At 56.4% G+C, this 24,139-nt stretch overlaps 1 protein-coding gene across 1 annotated transcript in view; it reads right to left on the reverse strand.

Moving 5' to 3' along the window:
* Positions 1 to 20,485, reverse strand: part of IGSF21 (immunoglobin superfamily member 21) — a 234,600-nt gene extending 214,115 nt beyond the window's left edge. Inside the window, exon 1 of the mRNA XM_047728755.1 lies at positions 20,328 to 20,485. Coding sequence (XP_047584711.1) covers positions 20,328 to 20,397 — 70 coding nt within the window. The 5' untranslated portion in view covers positions 20,398 to 20,485. The remainder of the gene's footprint in view (positions 1 to 20,327) is intronic.
* Positions 20,486 to 24,139: the final 3,654 nt, after the last annotated feature.

Consider the following 24,139-nt stretch of genomic DNA (forward strand, 5'->3'; position numbering starts at 1 on the left):
CACCATGGACAAGGCAGGAATGTCCACAGGAGTAACCAAAAACATTTGGGTTCCCTAGTCACAGGTCACACCAGTGTGGTGTGGTTCACTAATTATTTATTTCATCCATCCATGTATCCACCCACCCCCCCCATCCATCCATCCACCCATCCATCAACCCATCCATCCAACCATCCATCAATCCAAGTATTTAATAAAGGCATATTCTGTGCTCACAGAATTCTGTGTTGCAGAAATTAGTAAGGCAAACCGGAACTCCACTCTTACTGACTTCACGGAGTGAGTGAGGCAGATAAGTAAACAATACATTTACTGAGGCAGAGACAGCAGCTGGCTACCCAAAATCCATACACACACACACACACACACACACACACACACACACACACACACACTCACTAGCTGGGTAACCCTGGGCAAGCAACTAACCCTCTCTGAGCCCTTCTGTTCACGTAACTGTAAAATGGGGCTAATAATGCTTGTACCCAGGGACGCCGATTACGTCACATAGTAGGCAACTGAGCATTTAAGGAGAGAAAAATACAGTCTGAGAATGTTCTAGCTAGCAAGGCCTTCCGAGATCTCACGGGGAAACCGAGGCCCAGAGAGAGTAACTGTTATTTGCCCTGGGTGGAATAGAAAGGCAGGTGCTAGGAGTTATCCTGACTGCTCTGGTTTTTCCCACCTTGTCCTCTGCATCCCAGGCTCCCTCCCACAGGCACTTTCTGTCCCAGTGTGCAGAGAGGAATTGACCCTGGGAGAGAAGAAAGGAACTGTCCCGAATCTAAGCCCCTCATCCCACTTAGAGGCTGGACCTCATGGTCTTTTCCCTGCTTTTGCTGGGGGTGGTTTGGTGCTCCAGTGGAAAGGACTCAGGCTCTGGCCACCCAGATATGGGGTTAAATCCCAGCCCCGCCATGCCTGAGCAGACGTCTTCGCCTGCACCTGTTTCCCTTGGTGCACAGGGCCAGAGCGCCTACCCTGGTGTCTGTCATCAGGAGGCCCAAAGGCCATGCATTCTGTGCCTGCTGTGGGGGCCTCTGCCCAGAGAGCACCCCTGATCACCATCCCACCCTGTCCTTCCCCACTCTGGGGGCCTCAGAGCCTTGCCCACCGTGTGGATGTGGCTGGGCCAAGAGCCAGAGTCAGAGTCCCATCCACGCCCAGCAGTTGAACTGATGCCCAACCCTGAGCCCTCCATTCACGGGGAGAGGTTGTAAGGGTGCAGGGCTGTGGCCAAGACCCTCCGGAAGAAGGCAGGGCACACCCTCTGCTGACTCAGAGCTGCCTTCCCACCTTCCGCGCCCTGAATTTTCCCAACAGGGGTCAGAGTTCCCCATCCTGGTGCTCGCCACCCACCCCACAGAAGGTTCAAGCCACCGCCCCCGCCCCCCCGTCACTTCACTCCCTACTTCCAATCCAGCCTCACAAGTGAGGAATTCTCCCGCCTTGCTAATAAGATTAAAACGTATCTCCCTCTTACAGTATCGATTCATAGCCCTGATTTACTGTTGCTTTTCGGCTGCTACCAAACGGATGCTCGGGCCGCCACCTTAATCTCTATCCATCTCCTCACTACCAGGGAATAACTGCTAATTAATACCTTTTTGCCTCCTGACACCTGCCAGCTTTGAGGGCCATCAATACTCCAGGCTCCCTGCCCTCCTAGCCCACTCGAGTCCCCTGGCTTGGGCTCCAGCCCCAGCCCAGAGGCGCCCAGGGGCCCCAGGGGGCTAGGAGGAGGGGAGTAGGCTTCCAACTCGTCAGCATCCGCTAGACTCACAGGTGCACACAGCCATCGAGCATAAGAGGAAAGCTAACTCAGGAGGGACAGACCCAGACAGACCCTCCTCGAACCAGCTGTGAGAGTTTCCTGGGCTCTCAGGCTCCTTACCCGCAAAAGGAGCAAGCCACAGATCCACCCGCTACGTGGGCAAGAGCTCAATGAGAACAGGGCAGGAAGGTGCCTAACACAGTCCCCTGCCTCCTGGTTCACTGGGTCTCAGCCCCAGGCAGAAGGGGGTGTGGCCATGGCCCAGCCGTCTTTACAGCACTGGCACCCAGGAATGCAGGTGGCGGATGCCAGGCACCAGGGAGCAGGGCCCAGAGAAGATGCCGTCAGGAGGAGTCAAACACATACTTGTAGAACCTGCTTCTCTTCTTCCTTTTCAGCTCCAAAGGCACCTCCTCCAAGAAGCCGTCCTTGACCACCCAGTCTAGAGAAGCCACTCTGTCCCCAAGCCCTGCCCTATCCCACCACCCTGTCGCCTTCTTCTCAGTATGGTGCCATATCTGGGTAGGTGATTTGACTGTTCATTTCTGCGTTGCCCACCAGGATGTCAGCCCCATGAGCCCAAGGCTCTGATTGTTTTATGCTGTACCATGTCCTTAGGTATACAGTACACAATCGGTAAGTCCTTAATGAATGAATAACACCTTCTGCATTAGTATTAGCTAATAATAATAAGATGATCACTTCCCACTTTCCTTGAATGAAAAGCTGATTAAGGGGCACCTGGGTGGCTCAGTGGGTTAAAACCTCTGCTTTCGGCTCAGGTCATGATCCCAGGGTCATCAGCAGGGAGCCTGCTTCCCCGTCTCTCTCTCTGCCTGCCTCTCGGTCTACTTGTGATCTCTCTCTCTGTCAAATAAACAAGTAAAATCTTAAAAAAAAAAAAAGAAAGAAAGAAAGAAAGAAAAAGAAAAGCTGATTAAATACCTTCTCACCGGTAGTGGGGGAGCCCATTCAAAACCACTGCCACCGTGTATGAAATGCCTATTAGGTGTCAGATCTCCCCAACAACGAAGATATCGTCATTCCCACTTTACAGAAGAGAAACGGAGGCTCAGAGCAGTCACATGCCTTGCCCAGGTGACACATCTAGCGGGGGACTCGGCTGCCATTCCGATCCAGGCGGGCCATGCCTTAACATGCCAGCTGCCCCCGATATGGCAGAGCACCTCGCACCAAGAGGCACACGGGTGCTGCTTCTCTGCCGGAAATACCTGCACGCAAGGGTTTTCCTGCCGGCACCCAGATCGAAACTGGCAGCCTGCTGAGAGCAAGCCATTTCCAGTGGTCACTGGTGAATAGGACATGACCAGCCTGGGGAGGGATGTCGGCCTGATCTTAGATTCACACAAGGCACATGGGGAGGGTCAGGAATGCAGGCCCAGGTGCATCAAACGTGCTGCGTGACTTTGGACTTGCCCCTCCCCCTCTCTGCGCCTGTCCCCTCCAGGGGTAGCAGCAGGACCAGATGGGGTTAGGGATGTGTGAACACACAGGATTATGGCTCTAAATCCCCCAATCTGTCCTCACCTGCAGGATCCCCCTTTATCTCCTGGACACCTGACAGCCAGGCTGGGGCCCTGCTCTGTGTGGGAAGGGTTGGGGGATGGGGCAGCAGCTGTCTGCCTCCTCTTGACAGCAAGGGGGGTGAGGGAGGGAGAGGAAGCCCCAGGACCGAACCGGGCCTGGCAGATGTACCAGCGGAAGCCAGCACGGGCACTTTTAATAAAACATAACGAAGCGTGGGATCATAAAATATTTCATCTCATTCCCGGCCCCCACGAGGGTGGGGCAGACCAGTTGGGCTGACAAAGGAGAACGGTTCATAGGGGTCCATTCTGAGGCTGGACTGGGGGAGAGGCAGGGACCCGCTGGGGACAGTAAACCCAGGCCTCCTGTCCAGGGTAGAGTGGACTTGCCCCAGGCCTCCTTTCCAAGCTTGGACAGGCACAAGTCATGAGGCTTTTCTCCCAGGGACGGCCTCCTCCTGCTGGTACCTGGGATCAGTCACTTGCACATTTGGCCTCAGTTTCCCCACATATAGAGTGAAAGGAGGGTTGCACCTAAACAGGAAAGCTCCAGAACCTCCTCCAGCCCTGATGGTCCCCTCCATCATCCAAAAACACTCATTTTCACATTCCTCCATTCAAAGGAAGGCATGAGCAGAAAGAGAACCCAGTCTGTAAAGCTGGCAAAGCAGGGCTCGCTGGCTTGATCTGGGGACAAGGGCCCCTTTGACTCTCACATGGACCCACATTCTGGCCTCCCAAAGTGGTGCTGAGGGTACCTCTGTGGGATGCTGGGGTTCCAAGGAACCCAGTTTGAAAACCACAACTCTGTCAACTCCCACCTAACACCCCCACCCCCCCTAAGGCCCAGCTCCTCTCCCAGAACCTGAGTGTGGGTCCCTGCAGATCGTGGGCCTCCCCTAGTCACTGCCACACATCCATTGGCCCTCCGTGTCAGCATTTCCCACAGTCAGTGAATAGGGCCCTTGGGTGTTTGCAGCCCCTAGGTATCTGGTCACTGGGCCCGGCCTGACCCCCATGCACCTCTGCACGTGGTCACCACCGCGTCCAGGCCTCGCCCTTCAGCACCGTGGTTATCACTCCCCCTGCCTGTCCGTGAAAATTCCTACTCATGCATGTGTCGACCGTGCACTGTGGAAGGGAAGCGCCAGGAGGGTGGGGTTGGGCTCTGCCTTTCTGTAGCCTCCCTTCTACCCCCAGTGCCTCACACCCTGCCCGGAACAGGGTAAGGACCCAAGCTATCAGATGGATAAGAAGGCAGGAATGAGTTCTCCCCCCCCCCATACCGAACCAGTATGGCCTAACACGCTCGCTCCCACTTCATGGTGTCACTGGTATGAATTCCAAGGCTATCAGCTCCTGGAGGGCAACCGTATCCTCTCTCCAGATCCCACAGCATCTGTGCGGGCTTTCATCAGCTCCAGAAACACATGCTAAAGCCTGCTCAGCCCCGGGACCCGTGCCGGGTGCAGGGGGCATGAACACAAGTCACAAAGGGCACCCGTGCCCCCAAGTGCTGAGAACATAGCAGGTGCCAAGAAAGTAGTTGTGAAATGAATGGATCAAGTGATGTCCAAGGTGAGATCTGAATAATGAACGGGCCTCAGTCCAAAAGAGGTGGATTTCAGCAGAGGGGGTGGGGAAAGCATGTGCAAAGGCCCCAGGGCAGCTAAGACCACTGTGCTTCCAGGGCTGAGGAGGATGGCCGGAGGATGAAGCTCTCTGTCCAGCTTTATGCCTCCCCAACGGCTCCCTGCAGGTGGCATCCATCCTCCTGTTCTCTGAACGCTGCGCAATAGGCTCTCTGTGAGGCTATGCTTTCTGGGAGACAGGAGAGGGGGAGGCCAGCTGCAGACCCCCCCACTGCCACACACACACACACCCCTCCCTAGTCACCTCCAGGCCCACCGAACACTCGTGTGCTCAGACCCACACATTGCACTAAATATAACCATCACATATGCCTCTTCTGCCTCCTTTCCGAGGGAAATAACATTGTTTAAGTAAAGCCCTTAAAATTTTAAAGAGCTGGGATGCGTGCTCACTGCGGGAAGCTTTTAGCAGCATGCTGGAAAGAAATAATAATAATAACAAGGCCAGAAACAACAGAGCAGAGCTGGACTGCCACCCGGTGACTGCCGACACTGGGAGTCCCTGGGCCTGTGGCGTTTCATGGCAGTGCAGCCGTGGAGCCCAGGCCCAACTCCGGCTGCAGCTAGAGTCCCTAAGCCCCTGAGAGTTGTGTAGGATCAAGATGGGAGGTCTGGAGAGTCCTGGGATCACAAAAGAAAGGGATCTCTGCCAGAGAGCATAGAAAGCAGTTAAAATGTGAGACATTCTGGATTCAAAACAGCACAGCCACTTCACTTCACAACCCTGAGCGAGTGGCTTAACCTCTCTGTGTTTCGGTTTCTTCTATGGTAAAATGGGGATCCCAGTAGCGCACGCCTCCCAGGGGGTTATTAGGAAGCTGGTGCAGGGAGTAGTTAACACGAGCAGGAGCTCCCACAGCACCTGTGCACACAGAGCCAGTGTTCAGCACGTGGTTCCTGCTCTCACCACTTTGCAGGTGACGTCCAGAAGGCCCAGGTAGAGAGCCTGGACCTACATCTCTGTCGATTTCAAGCCCAGGAGTCTTTCCCTGCATTCACATAGCTGAGAGAGGCCGCTTTGTAACCAGGTGCTGTCCCAGGGGGCTGAGCCCAGGTTCACAGCAGGGGGTATCTTTTGAAGAGACCAACCTGGAGGAAAATGTCTCCCTGCTTCCAGCCCTGAAGTCCTGCCCGCACAGCCTTTTCCCCCGTCTCTATGTGGCAAATGGCCCTGAGAGGTCTCTTCAGTGGGAAAAGAGGAATTCTTCCTTCCCAGGGTGGAGCCAGCAGGTTCCCTGGGGCCTCTGTGTGTGCCAGCGGGCCTGTGGGTCCGGACCTGGAAAACCTACCCAGCTGCAAGACCAGCTCACCTCCAGCCAATGCACTTGATCTGTCTGTCCCCTGTCACCTCCAGCCTCACTTTTTTCCTGCAACACGTACCCTCCAACACTGTCTCCCAGACACTCCCAGGTAATCCAAGCCCTTTCCAGCCTATGAGTCTTTGTCCCTACTGTTACATCCTCCTAAAAATCTCTCCATCTCCTCCTTAGCCTGGCAAACTCCTATGCATCCTTCAAGACCCAGTCATGTGTCACCCCTTCGAGTGATACGTAACTTTCCCCCAAACCTCAGGCAGGTTCGTTATTTCCCTATCTGCATTCCTCCAAGGACTTGGTAGCTATTCAAATTTTAGAATTTCCAATATCATACCCCAGTTTACCTGCCTGCCTGCCTAGCTGCCCCGGGAGACTGCGAGCTCCTTGATGGCAAAGAACTGGGTCTTATTTATCCCTGCTGTGTCAGCCTTAGCACAGGGCCCCCCACCCAGAGCAATGACCTCGGGATGGAACTGAGCTGAGGCCATATGTGTGCACCAAGGAAATGAGTAGCCATTGGAGGGATCCATGGGAGGGAATTTCCAAAGGTGGAAATTCCCGGGTATTCAAACATGTCTTAAAGGAGACATTTTGGACGCAGATGAGATTCCCCTTTCCAATGCTATTACCTATCACAGAATCTCAGAACTGGAATCATCCAGACTGACTCCTTTGTATTAGGGACCTACGACTCGGAGGAGGGGGGCAGTAAGCCAGCAAGTTAATGGAAGAGTTGAAATCGGGACCTGGGGCTGGTAAGTCTGAGGCTGGTGCCCTTTCTACCACACTGGTGTTTTCCATCGTGGCTCTTGATGATGGTAGGGGGGTAGGAGGAAGCTTTTTTAAAAACTCAAATAGTTACATGTTATCTTACTGCGAATTAAGAAAAAATATACTCAGTATAACACATCTATACATGATGTCTTAACGCAAGACAAGTCAACAAAGAGGAAATTAATTTAGCTTCGATTTTAAGAAAATGATGATGTGAATAATAGTAGGGATGGGACACAGCTATGTAGGACAAATGCCATGAAGGGGTAGTGGAAATCTGGCAAGCTCCACAGGGAGCAGCTCAGAACAGGCCAACCAGAAGGCACCAGCACCCAGGGAGATAAGACTCATGGGTGACAAAAGCTACCTTGGAGATCCTGGATCCTACCCCAAGAAGCCAGAAGCGGCACCTTGGGGCTAAGCTGGAGACCCCACAGCCAGCACTGAGAGAAACCCAGTCTGCAGGACCCAGCCCCTAGTTAGCTGGGCAACAAATCCTCATCAGGTAGATGGGAAGGAGACAGAACAAAAGAATGTCATTTCAGCCAACTTGGGAACTGAGACCTGATGGGGCCGTTGGTGAAGTTCTTCCCAATGGATGTTCATCCCTGGGGAACCATAGGTCCCCCCTTGGGAGGGTGGCATTGCCACTGAGCCAGTAGGCGGGGCTTAGACCCACCTGCGCCGTGGCAGGGCACGTCACAGGGCTGGCGGAGGATGGCGGTGTCGCCAGGTGGCAGGTTGGCGAGGGGCAGGGCACTCTGTCTTGCCCGGAGCACATTAGAGAATGAGCCAGGGAAGAAATTGCCACTGGTATTTGTCACAGCAATTTCAGCAAAGCACCGAATGTGTAAAGCGTCTCATGAATTTCAACCGGCAGAATTAGCGCCCATCAAAGTCATTTTGAATAGTCAAGGTAGATGGAAAAAGGCCAGACAAAGGAAAATCGAGGGGCCTAAGGAAAGTCACCTCTGTCAACGGAGGAACTGTGAGCTGAGGGGACTGTTGGGGGAAGTTTTCCCAAGAAAGTTATCATCTTGGAAGCCGGCTACTCCTTGACCTCCAGCGAACCGCCCCCCCTCCTCCACCCGTCTCCCACCCCCGCGCCAAGAAGACGCCACTAAAATTGGCTGTGGCATCCTCAGCTTTTGGGTGAAGGATAAAGAGCTGGTGGTCCAAAGGGGTAACTTACTCGCCCGTCCCTCCCCCTCCTCCCCTACCTGGGAGGGTGGAAGCAGCCTCCAGGGAGAGAGGCTAGCAGTGGGAGAGCACCTGCCTTTCCACTTGGAAGGAGGCTAGCTTGCAGCCCGTTCATGACAGATGTGGACCAGCCGGCACGTGGTAGGAGCCAGTGGGCATGGCAGGAAAGATGACCTAAATGGATCTAAGGAGAAAGAAACTCTCCGTGGGAAATCGGGTGGAAAATAGACTGGAGGATGACGAATCCGTGTGCCCTGGGGTGGGGTAATCAATCAGCGAGATGCACCAGGGGACAGGGAGGTGGAGGGACCACCAAGCCGTCTAGAGCGCAGATGACACATTGCAAAGGTCAACACGAGCAGTGAGTGGGGAGTGCAGGCGGGTCCTTTCTGCAAACTGCCACATGAACCCAGAGTTACCTGCTGCTTCAAGTTCATGTGCCCCTGAAAAGCCAGTTCCACCTTTCCAAGGACCCATGCTCATAGGCTACTTTTCAGTTCAGAAAAATCTAGCATCAGCTGAGGACTGGGCACAAGGGCAGGCATTGTATTACTGCTGTTGCCGTGCATATAAAGAGCAACCCACGTGGTCCCTTCCCTCCTCACAGCAACTCTGCTGGGCAGGTATCACCATCCCCATTTTATAGATGGGGAAACTGAGGCTTAGCGAGATGGTGCTAGATCGCTGCTGTTTGCACTCCACTTCACTCTCCTCGCCCTCTGTACCTGGGAGACCCCCCTCTATGGGCTTCCCCCTGGGTTTGGTCAATGGTCAGCTCCAGGAAAACGTTCAAAGACAAGAGGGTAATGTCGGGTTTTTCTCCCTCCCACTCCCCGACAGGTGCCTGAGGCTCTCTCTGCATGACCCTCTCTGGTCTATGGGTGGGAGAAGGCGCACACTGCTCAGAGCCCAGGGTGATGCCATCTGCTGCTGCCCGCCCTAAACCCCTTGCAAACTGACCCCTTAAGAAGCACCCCCCCTCCCAGACTCCCCAGTTGAGCTTGGTGGCTCCTGCTGGCACCTGAACGCTACGGAGGCAGAGCCATCAAGCTCACACACAGGGGCACTGAAACTTGAACCCTACTCTATCTGCCTCCAAAGCCTGCGTCGTTCCATCTGAACTGGGGTTTCTCCTAGGCAGGCGCTCACACCCGCCACCTTCCCAGATTGGCCATATCCCTGTGCCACCTGCTCTGCGGCGTACTTAACATTTTTCTTTAACTCGGCTCATCTTTGACTTAAATAAGCCATTTTAAAAAGAGAGAGAGAATTTAAATCACTGCCCCAAATGGCAAACCAGCCTCCCTTGCCTTAAACAGAGGGTAACTACAAGAATTACAATGAAAACAAAACACGGTTTACTACAACCCTCACTCCCTTGGGTGCGCTGGTTGCCCCACACCGTTGGAAACGCAGATCAGCACGGGACAGAGGGCATTAAAGACATGATGTCATCAGCCTGAGGCTTTCTCCTTGGCACCAGTGGAAGGACAGGGTGAGGGAGAAACACAGAAGGACCCTCCCTCCCTGATTCCTTGTCACCTATGACCAGTCCTTGGTCCCGCCCAAAGAGGAACATTGCCCACCCTGGACTCGCCCTGTCCAGAACTTTCTATAACGATGCAAACGTCCTGTTTACATCTGTGCTGTCCGAAAAGGGAGGTCCGTGTGGCTCTTGAGCACTTGGCATGTGACGGGGCGGGGGGGCGGGGGGACACACCGCAGAACTGAATTTTGGTCAATTCTGTTAAATAAAAGCTGAGACACTTGGTGTCGTTGTGTCTACACCAAGGGCCATGGCCACATGGACTGTAAGCCCCAGGAGGGCCAGGACTGGCCTGTTCATTCTGTTCTGGACTTCTAGAAGAGCCCAGTGCATCACCCCCAGGAAGCATTTAATTCACACCAGCTGCTCCAGTGAGGGAGTCAGTGAATGACTGAATGAAGGAATGAATGAACCAACAGACGAACTCCACGGCTTCCTGCACCAAGAACCTGCTCTCTCTGCAACTCAGACTGTCCAGGGAACCGAGAACTCTTCCCCATTGGGCAACTGGGCTTCAGGAATTCGCCTTCCCCAGCCTCCCCTCCTCAGAGCTGGGTCCCAGCCCACGCCTCTGCTGCCCCAGCAACAAAGAATTCTTTGTGATGTGGTGGCTTTGGGGGCTCCCTGCCTCCCACCTCCCTCCCGCTGCCCCTGCCTGTGATGTCAGGCGCTGGGTGATGATGCACCGCTTAAAATTCTGTGAGTTTGCAGAGCCAGGTCCCTGGCCTGAGGCTATCTGTGCAGGTCCCACCGCCCTCCTGACAACAAGCCATGCACCCGGACAGCGAGCTCCAGCTCTCGAGAAGAATGCCGTCCACCCTTGGGTCCCGCCGGTCAGTCTTCACCCTGCCAGCGTCCCCGAGCCCCCGCGCGGCCCCTCCCCGCCAGCCCAGCATGATGCCAGGGCAGCCCATGATGGACGCCTTCCTCTGGGGGCAGCGTGAGGGAGAGGGGAGGAAGAGACGGCGCTGGGGATATAATGGAGGCGCCAACACTGGTGACAAACAACCCCATCGGAGGGGCAGGAGTGCCTCTGCAGAAAGAGAAACAAAAGGGCAAAGTGGACAGCTTGGCAAAGGAACAAAAAAACCCAAAGCCTCAGCTGCTTCTCTCCCTGGCGACTCCCAAGCTGCTCCCGTGATTTATGAGTCTGGGAGTCGCTATCTCCGGAGGGCCACCAAGATCCCCACCCAAGGTTGGGGGACCCCTGAGGCCTCCCCCACGGAAGACTCTGAGGGTGGTGGGGCCACCTGACCGAGCCCTGGGGTGGCCTGCAGAACACGGACTGTCCCCATATCACACACAGTGTGCTCAATGACAGAGAGGCATTTCTCCCTGGCCTCAGTTTTCCCGACTTAAAATGGGAGGAAGGAGATAATGCCAGTAATTTCTCGGCTCCCTTTTTGCTCTGTAATTCCAAGCCTGTGTAATTCCAGTGAGGATTCACTGAGGGCTCCAAGCAGGGACACCTACAATGTACACCCTTGGCCGGGCACCGAGGCTCACCAACACTTCCTCACCTTTGCACTTGGTGACATGGCGGGGAGGCAGACATCACCCTAAGAGCAGCAGCCATTTCTCACACGCTTCCTGTGTGCTGGGCACCAGGCTTGTGGTCTCCTCATGGTAAGTCACTTACCACGCCCAGCTGTCCCCACCCCACCAGTCCACCATGATGAGCTGGGGTTCAGTGGGAGAGATCGAGGCTGAGATTAGTGAAGGGTTCCCTGAGTTCACATGCTGGATGAATGGTGGAGAGAGGGTCTGAGACTAGGTCAGATGCCGGCGCCCATGCTCCCTGGAGAGCTAGAAGCTTCTCCCCGGGAAAAGCTATTCCTATGACTCTCGGGTCAAGCCCAAGGTATATGCTCCGGCTGTGGCAGCCGCATGCCAGGCCGTGTGATCTTGGCGGGGCCCGGTTTTCCTCCCTGCCAGGTCTGGACACGCCGGGTAAGATGAACGGGCCCCCACTGACAGCCCTTCTTCCTTCAGGCCATTGTCTCTTTGGGCACTCCAGAACAACCATTTATAACCCAACAGAGGTTCCAAACAGTTTCCAGCTTCAGGTGGCCCAGAAAAACCAATTCATCTTCCTAGAACGCTGCTCTGGGAATGTCACTCTTCTCTCTTCAACTGCTCCCTGCAGTACCCGGGCTTGAATCCAGACCCCCGGCCCCCAGCACACGGGCCTCCGCCAACAATGCCAGCCTCATCTCCAGCCTCTCAACAGGCACCCAATACTCAAGTGAGGTCAGCCGGCTCACTGCCTCTCAACCCCTTACGCACCTAGACAGCCCTCTGACTCCTTCCTCCGGGCATTTGTGCAAGCTGTCCCCTTGCCCGGGACACCCTCCTTGGCCATCAGGATGCTCTCAATCCCTCAGAACCTTGCTGGGCCACTCCTTTAGCCCCCGAAAAATCACCCATGCTATCCCTGTATTGGCTGTTTATTATACACGATCGTTTCTTGTTCTCAAATGAGTCCGGACTGTGTGGGGTTGCCAACAACCTGAAATTCCTTGAGGGAGGTCTCTGCCAGCCCAGCAGGAGGCTAGGGAAGCTGCTCCATTCATGGAAGTGAATGGAATCCCAGAACCAAGAATCCCGGACTTGGTTCCTGAGTCCACCTCCGGGGGAGGGAGAAGAAAGTGTGAGTCCACCTGGCCTATGAGACAGGTGGAAGGAAGGAAGGAAGGTCAGAAGGGTCAGGAGGAAGGGAGCGGCCAGGGGCTGAGGGCAGTTTACCTGCCAGGGGCTCTCAGGTAGAATCTCATGTGTCTCATGACACCCTCTACTTTCAAAAGATGAGGAAACTGTGACTCAGAAAGGGAGCGACTGGTTCCAGTATATTCTGCTAAGAAGTGGCCATGTTGGGACTTGAACCCGGTTCAGATGGAAACCCGAGTGCCTTAACTCCAGCTGGCGGCCCAGAGAGACAGCGATTGAGGAAGGATGAGCCTGCCCAGGGCTGTGCCACCAAAGGCTAACAACCAGCTGCGGATTGAGGGGAGCTCTGCTCTGGAGAGTCTGCCCATTTCCATGGTGTAAATACTCCCGCTATGGTCGATTTCAGGCCACCAACAGGATCCATTCAGAGTCTGGAAAGCAATGTGCCAGTCAATGCCTAGGTGTGAGTCCAGCCCCCTCCCTCACCCCCCACGACAAGTGGCGGGACCTTGGGCAAACTGCAGTCTCTCCAAGCCTTGGTCCTCATCTGTCAGATGGGAAGCATAGGACCTCCCAAAGTTTCTGGGATGATTTAATAGGACAGCACTCGTGAACAAGGTTGGCACAGGCCTGGACACACAGAAGCTGCTCCAAGCATGTTTCCTTCCTTCCTTCCTTCCTTGGTTCCTCCCATGCTTTCTTCCCCAAACCCCCACTCATCCCCAGGCAAGGACAGCCCCCCTCCACAAGGAGAAGCCAGAGGGAACAGGAAGCCCTTTGGACTTCCTACCATATTCCCCTGCTGACTCATCCCTCAGATGCCAGCCCTGATGCCAGCGTAAGTGATGGTGAACTGTCACAATGGGCACATTCTCACACCAGAAAGTGCTTTCCAGAGGTGACTGGTCAGGGTTGGGAAACAGGCCCAGGTCTGGTGTGTGAAACTCAGGCTCAGTGGGGGAGGGGGGGAATCATCCACTCATTCATCAAACATATCCTAAGGATCCGCCCCGAGCCAGGCCTCATGCCAAGGCTGGGGTGCAGGGAGAGCTCCTGCCAAGGCTGGGGTGCCCTCGAGAGCTCTCAGTTCAGCAGGGACACCAACCCTAAGGCATCTCCAGCCCCAGATGAGGGTTCTTCTAACACAGTATCGCCCAAAGTGCTGCTGTCAACACTTTTAGTGTTGAGTCAGTGGGGGGGAAGGGGAGGAGTTATGGAGGGCGGGGAAGTAAGGACAGAAACTGGTCAGGGGCTGTGCTGGCTAAGGGTACCCCCATCTCTTCACCTCCCCATGCCTCAGTTTCCCTGCTCAATGGGCAGGAGAGTGGCTGCCTCCTTGTGTTCTGGGAGGGCTCGGTGACATGCCAGGTACGGAAGCATCTGGTCAGCTCTCGGGACTACCAGCAGGTAGGCACGATGTCTGGAACCAGCGTCTCCGGCCTTCGGATGATCTGAGAGAACAGGCCTGTAGTTCCAGGAGCAGAACTTTGCCAAAGGGAAGTTCACCTGTGAATCTAGCCCAAATTTCACATGCTGTTAATCTTTCCATGCGTGTTTCTGTAGGAAGTTTCTTCTAAACCAGGACACCCATGTCTGAAGGCCAAAGATGGTTTATGCACCCAAACAAACAAGCTTCACTGAGAACCCACTATGCTTTTTATGGGGAAGACTCACTAGCGCGGAGACCGGCCAGGGCCCCCTGCCTTCATGGGGCGTCCCAGGGCAGGGGACAGGAGGTTCACGGCAAGACTGACTCCATCCCTGCATCCCACTTAGAGAAACAACTTGCATCTCTACTCAGTTGTTGGCAAGGGGCAGTGCCAATGCCGTGGACCTCCCAGGGAAGTCAGGGGGCTGGTGGGATCAATCACCCCCCAGCTAGTAGACCGGGAGCTATCCCAGGCTCTGAGGCTCATGATGCCTTGGGAAGGGATCAGTGGGGTCCTCGTTTTGCAAGCAGCAGAAACCAACTCTGAACAGCTCAAGGCCCTCAAAAGTAACAGGTGGAACATGGAAGTTCCTAGAACACGAGGATAAGTGGAAGCCCCAGGCACTGGAAAGACCCATGCAGTTTGGGGCACAGCAACTCTGGCACAACCACGGTTAAAACTGTCATCGGCACAGCTCGCAGGACTGAGCCAAGCGCTTTGCATGTAAGGACTCGTTCCATCCTGTGAACACCCTGGAGGGTAGGTCCCGTCATTATTAGCCTCAGGGCACCAGAGAAGTACAGTTCCTTGGGGACTCCTCACTGGCAAGGGGTCCTTTATGGGGGTTCTCAGTCTTCCTCTGCTCTGGGTCCATATCCCAGGGCGAGTGCCTGATGGGCTTCTCTTGGGGTGGTTCACCAAGATGGCAGGCAGTAAGGAGGAGTGTGTGTGCATGATTTCCAGCGCAAATCTAGTATGTGACCGGTAGATGCAGGCATGGCTGGTCGATCAGATTCCTTGCCTGGGGACTGCAGTGTCCTTTCCTGCCCCTGGGGGCTGCTGCTCTGTGTACCTCCAGCTCCAGCCACATTGGATTTATTTGCTCCATCCACAAAATCCTAACCAGGAGGTCTTGGTGACCATGGACGCCCCCTCTGCTATTGGACCCCACTGAGAGCGTAAAGGTGGGTTCCGGGACCTCATTCCCCTGCTCCTTCCCGGGACCTTCATCCTGAAGGCAGACAGCTCTTAGGAAGCGATGCTGTGTGTTTCTCCACGGCTGACATTTGTCTTTTTAAAACAGAAGGCTTCGCATCCTCTAGCAAGTGGAGGGAGACTGTTGTATTCCTCCTTCCAGTGATGAATAACTAGTTTCTCCTCTCCTCTGGGAGCAGCAGTATCTCTGGATCGCTTCAGACCTGGGTTTGAAACTCCCATCTGTTGCACTTAAAAAGAGATCCTGAGCCTCATTCATTATTTAAGGAAGAAAAGAAAAGAAGCCAAAGAGACAGAGAGAGGGAGGGAGAAAGAGAAAGATCCCGGGCCTCCCGTCTTCATCTGCAAAAATGGCTAATGGCACTGCCTCACATATTACCGAGAGCTTTTAATGCATAAAGAACATTTAATAGGTGTGCAATAAATGGTAGCTATCCATACTATGATTCTTGTTTCTCCCAGTTCTCAACCAGACTCTGGGGAGGCCAGTCTTGAGTTGCACTGGTCCCACCACGCACAACCTCACCCTCCAGCTCTTCGCTCACGCCGCTTTCCCTCCTGGCACATTATCCTCCTTACCCTGAGCTTTTCAATGTCCTCTCTTTACTTCAAGGTGTAGCTCAAGTCACCCCTCCCCCGTGAAGCATCCCCTGGATCCCTCAAGGAATCACTCTTCCCCAGAAACTTCCTGCAGGGGATGTCAATCATTTGGCATCTAGCAAGTGTCAACACATTTCCCCCTGGACTGCCATTCATCTTCTGGGGAACATGCCCAACGTCTCTCAGTCTCTCACTGCTGGGAGGAGGATCGAGGTCTCTTTCTTTTCGGATGTGCCCCGCCCACAAGGGATGCCCATTCATTGTCTTGACAAGGAGGAAGGCTTAACAGAGACAACCCCTTCTCCCATCTGCGCAGAAGCACGCACAGGATAATTCTATCTTCGTGAGGTTTTGTAAGGAGTAAAACACCCAGACAGGGACCTACACACTAAACGGTCCACGTGGCCAGAGCCGAGGAAGTGCCTGAGCGCCATCCCCACTGGGAGACACCGGGGCACAGAGAGCAAGACTCAGCCCTGCATCCGCATCTCTGCCCACCACTTACTGACCCAGTGGCCTTGGACAAGTCACTTGACCTCTGCAAGACTCAGTTCCCTCATCAGCAAAACAGGGCTAGTTTTACCTTTCTGTGTGGTTGTTAGGATTAAACGAGACAAGAATGACGAAGCAGTGAGAGTTCAGTAAGGGTCGGAGATGCAGCCCCTTCCTCCGGCTCAGTGAAGAATCAATTTTCCACTAAGTGGTAAACACCATAAAGGCAGGGACACCCCCACCGTGTTCAAGGTCATATTCCCAGTGCTTAGCACTGTGCTTGGTCTGGAGGTGTTGCAGAGGTGGGTAGGGTGATAAGCCAGGTTAGACACCTACATGGAGCCCAGGAAATCCAGTGAACAGAACTAACCAGTCTCTTATTTGTTTGGCTCTTTATTTGGCTTCTGCCTTCCAATTTGGGACCACTATAATCCAGAAACCTGAGGAAGCCACTTCCACGGCCCCAATTGTGCGTGAGACAGATGTTATGGAGAGTTGAGGGTCGCCAGGCCAATCTAAGGCATCACTGGTAGCCTGCCTGCCCCTGCCCAAGGGATTCTCCAAGCTGGGGTTTAAGGACGGAACCCTGGAAGCAAAGAGAGCGCTTGGGGCTGGGCCAGGCAGGGAGCTGGAAGGAGCCACTACTTCTGTCATTAACCAATCGTGAAACTCTGAGCCTCAGTTTCCTAGTCTGTGAAAAAAGGAGCTTAAGCCCATCTTGCAGCTGCCTGAGGCCTGGGAAGCCGCCAGCACGTGCATGGCACACTGCCGCTGAGCCACACAATTGGGGCTATTGAAACACCAGACTCCCTGCCAGATATTAGGAAAGAAGCAACCTCAGACTGTTTCAGGAGACTTGTGCGTAAGGATCGCTCCCAGTGGAGTCTCATCACCCGCAGGAACCCAGGCAGCTCTCCTCTTGTGCCTGCCATCTTGCCCAAGGCATTAGGATTGGGTGGGGGGGTGATCATCAGTTCCTACTCTAAAAGGGTCCTCCAGCTAAAAAATAGGAGTTTTCGGACCCACCGAATAAGTGATCGCGGAGGTCGCTTCCAGCTTGAACACTCTCTGCACTTAAAAAGCGAAAACTAGTTCAACCTCTCAGGAAAAACTTGAGTTTGAGGCAGGGGTGGGAAAGGGGCGGGACTTATGGATGGGGTGTGGCCAGACGGGGGGGCGGGGGCGGCTGGGGGGCAGGGGCGGAGCAGTCGGCTCTGGGCTCGGCCCAGCGCAGCGCGGCGCTGGGAGGCGGGGGCTGACAAGGAACCCAGAGGAGTCCCAGTCCCCGCCCCGCGCCCTGGGCGTGGGGTGGGTGTGGGGAGGAAGGATAAATAACTTAAAAGTCGGCACCGCAGCTCGGGCGGGCACAGGCCCCGCAGTCTCAGTGCTGCGGCAGCCTCGGCCAGCCCTCCCACCCACCCACCTGCTGACACGCGGCTGCGGAGACAGAACTGGCAGGGCCACTGGCTGGGGGACCTTGGGTCGCCCCAACCGAGCTTGCTCACCCACTACTCTTCGCCGAGAATTTCCGGGGGCCCAAGGAGGCAGAGCCAAGAATCACTCTCTCCCCTACCTCCACCCTCCCCCCCTCCACCTTGCCAGTGCCCTCTCTTCCGGGCCACTGCCCAGGCTCAACTGCCGGATTTCCTTCCCGGAAGTGCCCAGGCAGGGGAATCTGGGGCCCGAAGACTTGAAAACGCCTCGGGGGCTCCTGGGTGATCTGGGAGAAGAGAGAAATTGGGGTTTCTCTACTGCAAAGTCAGATATTGCGGAGGGTGAGTTAGGGTGAGTTAGGGTGAGTTCTACCCTCTCCTCCCTCCCAGGCAGCCCCCCTGGCAGGTGGCCCGGCTGAGCCAACGGCCAGGTGCACACTTCTCCGTCATATCCTGGAAGGGCGCCCTCCTCTGGCAAGCCGGCCTCTTGCATCTCCTGCTGACCCTTTCCGTACCCCCGCCCCCTCGTGCGCAGACTTGGAAGCCGGGGAAGGAGGGACCCCACCCTCAATTACTCTCTCTTCCTCTGCGGAGAAGAGGGCCCCCCGGTGGCGCAGAACCCCTGCCTGCGCCCCAGTCTCGGAAAGTTTCCCCTCCGTGATCCGGGTCGGCGCTCTTTCTTCACCCTGAGCCTAGAAGCTCGAGGCTACGCCGGCTCTCCCTGCCCCAAAACTCCCAACCTCCGCGCCCGAGCCCCTGCCCCCCCCCAACAGCCTGCAGGGGCGGGCAAAGGGGGTGGAGGCGCTGGGACGCCGGGTCAGCTCTCCGCAGCCCTGCAGCCCAAAGAACGCCGCTTGAGGGTTCTGGGGAGAGCTCTCAGGGTGGGGTCCTGACCGAGCCGGTTTCCCAACGCAGCCTTAACCATCAGTCGCCACCCCCTGTTCTGTACATTCTGGAGAGAAAGAGTGCTCCCCTCCAGCCCCCAAACCCTAATCCTTTCTCCCTGCAATGTCCAGGTGAGGGCTCCAGTGCCTTTCAACAAAGCCCGGTGGCCGGCGCTGGAACCGGGACCCCCTCTCCCATATAACCTTTCCCTCTAGAGGCATCCGACGGAGGGAGCCCTCACCCCAAAGTTGGGGGGAGATTCTGATCCACTTTGGGAAGTCTCTTGCTCCAAGGGTAGGGGGACAAAGTACAGGCCTGACATTTCTTCTGGGTTACACAACCCCTCCCCCGCCCTCTGCCAGCGAGACCACCGTTTAGACTCAAATTCTGCAGCTTCTCCCATCTGCAGACCCAGCACTCTCCAAGGACCTGGGAGCTGAGTTATTTTAGGGGGACACCCCTTCCTGCCAGGCACTCTCAGAGCCTGGTGAGGCACCTCCAGAGAGGGCAAGGCAAATGCCAAGACAGAGTTGACCCCCTGCCTTCATCACTCAGTTGGGCTAGGGGCTGAGATCCTCCTGGCCACAGTGGCTACTTTTTGGCACCCCACACCGCCATCACCATGGAGCCAGGTTGTGACTCCAGAGGGGCCGATTCTAGGCACCCAGGTTTGGCAGTAGGCTCAGCGGGAACCGGAGACAAGGACCCTCTGGTCTCCACGCTCTCGACTCTTTCCTGGCCCCGCCTTCGTCCTGCTGGGCTGCTAGCCCAGGTGTCCGCTCACTGCCGGAAAGGTGCCTGGGTCGCCAGGATAAGCTCCAGCACCATTTAAGACCCACCAGACGGCGGCGCCGGGCACGAGGCACCGAGGCAGCCGCAAGCCCTGGACCCCAGAGCTGCGGAGCCACCGATCGCTTGCTCTGGGGACCCTGCTCTGCTTCCACCTCCTCCCAGCTGGTTCAGTCTAGCTGAGACCAATCCATGCGGGACACACACACGGCTGCTCACACCTTCTCTGCCCCCGGACCCATCCATACCTCCCTCTACCCTAAAACCACACGCTCCATCGCAGGCACACATACTCCCGGCCCACGAAGCAACACAACCCCCATGCGCCTGCACCTCCACACACCCCAGATCCACGCACACTCCTGCCCAAGTGTCACATCCCCCCTCCTATGCACGCACAATCGCCCCCCACAAAGCAGTAGTCATCCTCTGCCACACATCCCTAAAGAGACCCGCACACTTGGGACCCCGGAGAAACGCCACACCTCGAATACTCACCACCCTTCAACACGTTCACACATACAATGACACAAGCTCTCACACTTCACACCTCCCCTAGAAGCTGGCACCCGCTCACACCCCCAAACACTCTGGCTCACTCTTTCTCACACGCACACCTTCTCCGTGGAACTGACACAGACACTCAAGCACTCCATCCGCACACTCACATCTCTAAATGCACTCCCGCACACAGCTCCTTCCAGGACACCCTCACCCATAGACGCAACAAAGACACACGCTCGTACACACACACACACACACACACACACACACACACACACACACACACACACACACACACACCCTGGCACAGACCCACGAGCGCTCTCGCCGGAGGAGATCTCCTCTCTCTGTCGCCGAGCCGAGCGACTGCGCGGACCCCCACGCCAGGACCAGTGCTCGCACCCCGAGCCTCTCCGGGGCGCCCGGGGCCCGCGCCCTTCCCCGGCGGCCCGCCCCCGCGCGCGTCCCCCACCGGGGCTCCCGCCGGGCGCCCGCGCACTCACCGCGCGCCAGGTCCAGGATCGCGGCGAGCAGCAGGCAGGCGCAGCCGCGGAGGCTCGGGGCGGCTCGCATGGTGCCCGGGAGCTGGCGGCGGTGGCGGGGCGGAGGCGGTGGCGGAGGCGGCAGATCCCCTCGCCATGGACTCAGGCGCGCTCCTGCCTCCGGCCGGCGGCCGAGACGATGGCGGCAGCGCCGGGCGCCGCGGGGCGCCCCCATGCCGCCGCTGCCGGGCCGCCGGGGCGCCGGGCTCGACTCGGCTCGGGCTCCGCGGGGCGCCACGACCCTGCGCTCCGGCCGTGCTCCGGGCGCGCCGCGGCTCCCGGCTCCCCGGCTGCGCGCGGCGCCCACCGCGGCCCGGAGTCGGTTCGGCTGCGGCGCCGGAGTTTGGAGCCGAACCGCGCTCTCTGCGCCTTGCGCTCGCCTCTCCCGGCGGCGCGAGCGCCCCCCTCCCCGCGCCCTCCCTCCGCCCCTCCCCCTCTCCCCGCCCCCCGCCCTCCCGCCTTTCCCTCGCCGCGCTCTCCGCTGTATTATACAGACTTTTCTTTAATCCTTTCTGGGCTGTTCGGCTCTCGTCCGCTAAGCCGATTTATTGCAGAGAGAAGGAGAGCTCCCCCCTCCCGCCCCCTCCCCTTCCTCCCTGTCTCCCACCCCCTCTCCTTCCCCCGGGTTCCCCTCCTCGCAACTCTCCCAGTCCTTAGCTCTGCCACCCACCCCCAGCTGGCCAAGCACCCCTGGCCCCCAGAAGCCAGCTGCGTCTGATGCCCCTCCACCTAATCCCTTCCCTGGGGTCACACCCCCCACCCCCTGCCTGACGGAGGGAGGCAGCCTCCCTTGAGAGCAACCTGTGCCTTCCCCGGAGCGGAGCAGGCAGGGTGTGGCCCCCCGTGACTGGCCCTGCACCTCTTAATGCTCTTAGTGGGCAGGATTAGGGGCATCAGTCTTCTGAAACTTCCCAAATTATGGATGGCTTCCCCCAGGTACCAACAAAATTGTTACGTTTTGTCCTTTATTCCAAGAATAGCCACATTCTTGAATCCAGCCAAGAATGGTTAAGGAACTGGTTGTTTCCTCCTGGCAGAGCCACATTTTCACCTTTTTTGGCAGGCCTGACTTTTCCCCCAGGCCTAAGGAGTGAATGAGGTTTGGGACTTGGATCTCATACACACACACACACACACACACACACACACACACACACCACTGAGCCTCAGGTCTGGCTGTGAGCCTTGACTTGAGGTCCCTGGGAGGGGAGAGGTAGTCCAGCCCTTGGGGTGGGCTGGGGGCGGGAGGAGGTTAGGTGGGGTTCAGGCCATGGACCTTCACACCTGGCAGGGAATGTCCCCCGTGGTAAGCCGAGGCCCAGAAAGACCATCACAGCCAGGGGCAGCACAGGCCTCTGAATCCAAGCTTCTGGGCCCCTGACCCAGTGTTCTTTCTAGAACATTCTATGGAGAAATCCCAACTTCCTTCTCTGTGGAGAATTCCCAGCTCTGTCAGGTTTGCTGCCTAAGGGCTTTTGCCCTGTTTACCTGGATGGGCAATGGGTACGGAGGCAGTAGCATCTCTGGCAGCCCTCTGAGGGGGTGGAGGGAGTGAGCTGGGTAGGGGGTTGGCCAGCCCTGTGCAGAGATGCCCCAGGGCGGCAGCGAGTAGCTGCTCCATCTGCCCTCTGCAAGCCTCACCACTTGCCAAGGCAGCCTCGCTTCAGCTCCCGCCCACCCACCCAGGGGAAGGAGCGATGTGCATTTATGAAGATCTAAAAACATACATTCACCTGACAGTCTTTAGAATGAGCCTCTCAGTAAAATAATAATAATGATCGTAATAAACCCTTATAAATAGGTGTTTGATTACAGTTTGTCCCTACGTGGGTATTTTTTTTTTTTTTTTGAATCAGACTAATTGGCTGCCAGGCTGATTGGGCTGGATGTGGCGCTAGCGTTGAAGGCTTAGGTCCTTCTCCCTTCGGCTGGCTGTTCTTAGCGCCACTTCGTCCCCACCCACCCAGGTCTCCTCTTGAGGGTCAGCTTGGGGTCACCTCTCCCCCACACCCTCTCTTTGGGCTGACCTGGCTACGTCATGGGGCGCAGTCCCTGACTGCTCTCTCCCTGCCCCTCTACCTTCCCACCTCTGGCGGAGAAAAGAGCCGGCAGAACCCAATCCACCCCAGGCGCTCAGCCTGCCCTGGAAGAGCCCTCCCAGCCAGCCAGGGAGCAGCAGCGACCTAGGAGGACCCTCACGTGGGCTTGCTGGTCTGAGTTTTGCCAGCAAATGTCAGGCATCACTGTGTGGGCACTCCTACTCTGCTGAGCCAGCGGCAAAGCCGAGAGCTGCCAGGCAGGTAGACAGGTAGACAGTTCGCCAGGTGAGCGCCTGCATGAGCAAGGCTTTCCTGTCTGCGCTATGGGAGACCAGGCATTAGAGAGGAAAGGTGGGATTCCAGACCTCCACCCCACCATCCCCCACCACCGCCCTGATGCCAGCTGTCAGTGATATCTGGTGAGAGGCTAGCAAGGAGGAAGGGAGCCTGATAGCCAAGGGAGAGTTGCCTCCTAGGGAGAAGGATTGGGCCAGGGCAGGGTCGGAAGATCTCCATGAACCCTCCTTCAGCACCAGACTTCCAAATCATCCCCACTCTCTTGTAACATCACCCTGTATTATAATCATAAGTCTTCCTGGCCAGTGCCTGGCACACAGTAGGCCCAGAATAAATAGTTGTTGGAGGGAGGGATGGATGGAGACTGGTACTTTGTCCGACCCACTCTATTCCTCGCTCCTAGGGCATGAGGCCCTGACTTAGCAATGGCTGGCAGGCATCCTGTGGCAGTGAATATTTTCAAAGAACCAACAGCCCCCCTCCCCCATGGTGTGTTCAGAGAGAAGACATCCTGCCCAGGTACACAGGTGGTTTTCCCAAAGGGGCGAGCGGCCAAGTGTGTGTTTATTACCATATGGTAATTGTTCGTCCTAATGCCGCTACCTCTGCCGGAGGTCTCCTGGGGAAGCCCACTCTTCCGGGTCCTGTTTCATAAACACAGCTTTGGTGCCTGTCCTTTGGCCCCGGAGAAAGGCATATCCGAAGCACTGGGAGGGATGGTAGGCAGAGGGCACAGGGTGACTTAGCCAAAGGAAAGGTCACCCAGGGCAGCCCCAGGCTTTTAACTTGTTTCCCTGCCTCTGTTCCTGACACCTGGTGGATTGGCTGCCGGAGGTGGGAAGGCCTCCACTTTGAGGTGTGGACACTCAGCCCCATGGGTCCCAGGGGGACATGCCTCCTCCCTGGGTGTGGGGCGGAGCAAGGGACCCAGACTTCCTGGCAGCAGGAGCTGTGGCGTCTGCCCCCACTTCCCTCTGTCCATGATTCCTGAGCTAGGCTCTCCCAACAGAGGGCACCACAGCACAAAGCAAATTCCTCTTCTCCGGACCCTAGGGAACACCCCCAGAGGTCAAAGAGACCCCTCCGTGACCTCTGGCATGTTTATTTCCAGGAGAGGGGAGGAATATGGCCTATCATTATCTCCCCCAGCCCAGCTTCCAAGGGGATGGGCTCTGCTGGTGTGGGGAAGGACAAGTTATGGCTTGGGATGCTAATAGAACAGTAAGCATTTTTGCGAGGGCTTCTCTTAGTCACGGTTAAAGTAATCAATGAGTGTAAGGATCTTCACAATAACATATGAGGTGGGTAGTGTCCTCATGTGTATTCCACAGATGTATTCCACAGGTGGGCTGAGGAACTTGTCCTCCTGCAACACAGCTCGTTAGAGAGCCAGATCAGAACGCAGAGAGAAGCCAGAGTTCTGAAAAGCCCTTCTGG

The sequence above is a fragment of the Lutra lutra genome, chromosome 4, assembly GCF_902655055.1.
Source record: "Lutra lutra chromosome 4, mLutLut1.2, whole genome shotgun sequence".
NCBI classification, from domain to species: Eukaryota; Metazoa; Chordata; class Mammalia; order Carnivora; family Mustelidae; genus Lutra; species Lutra lutra.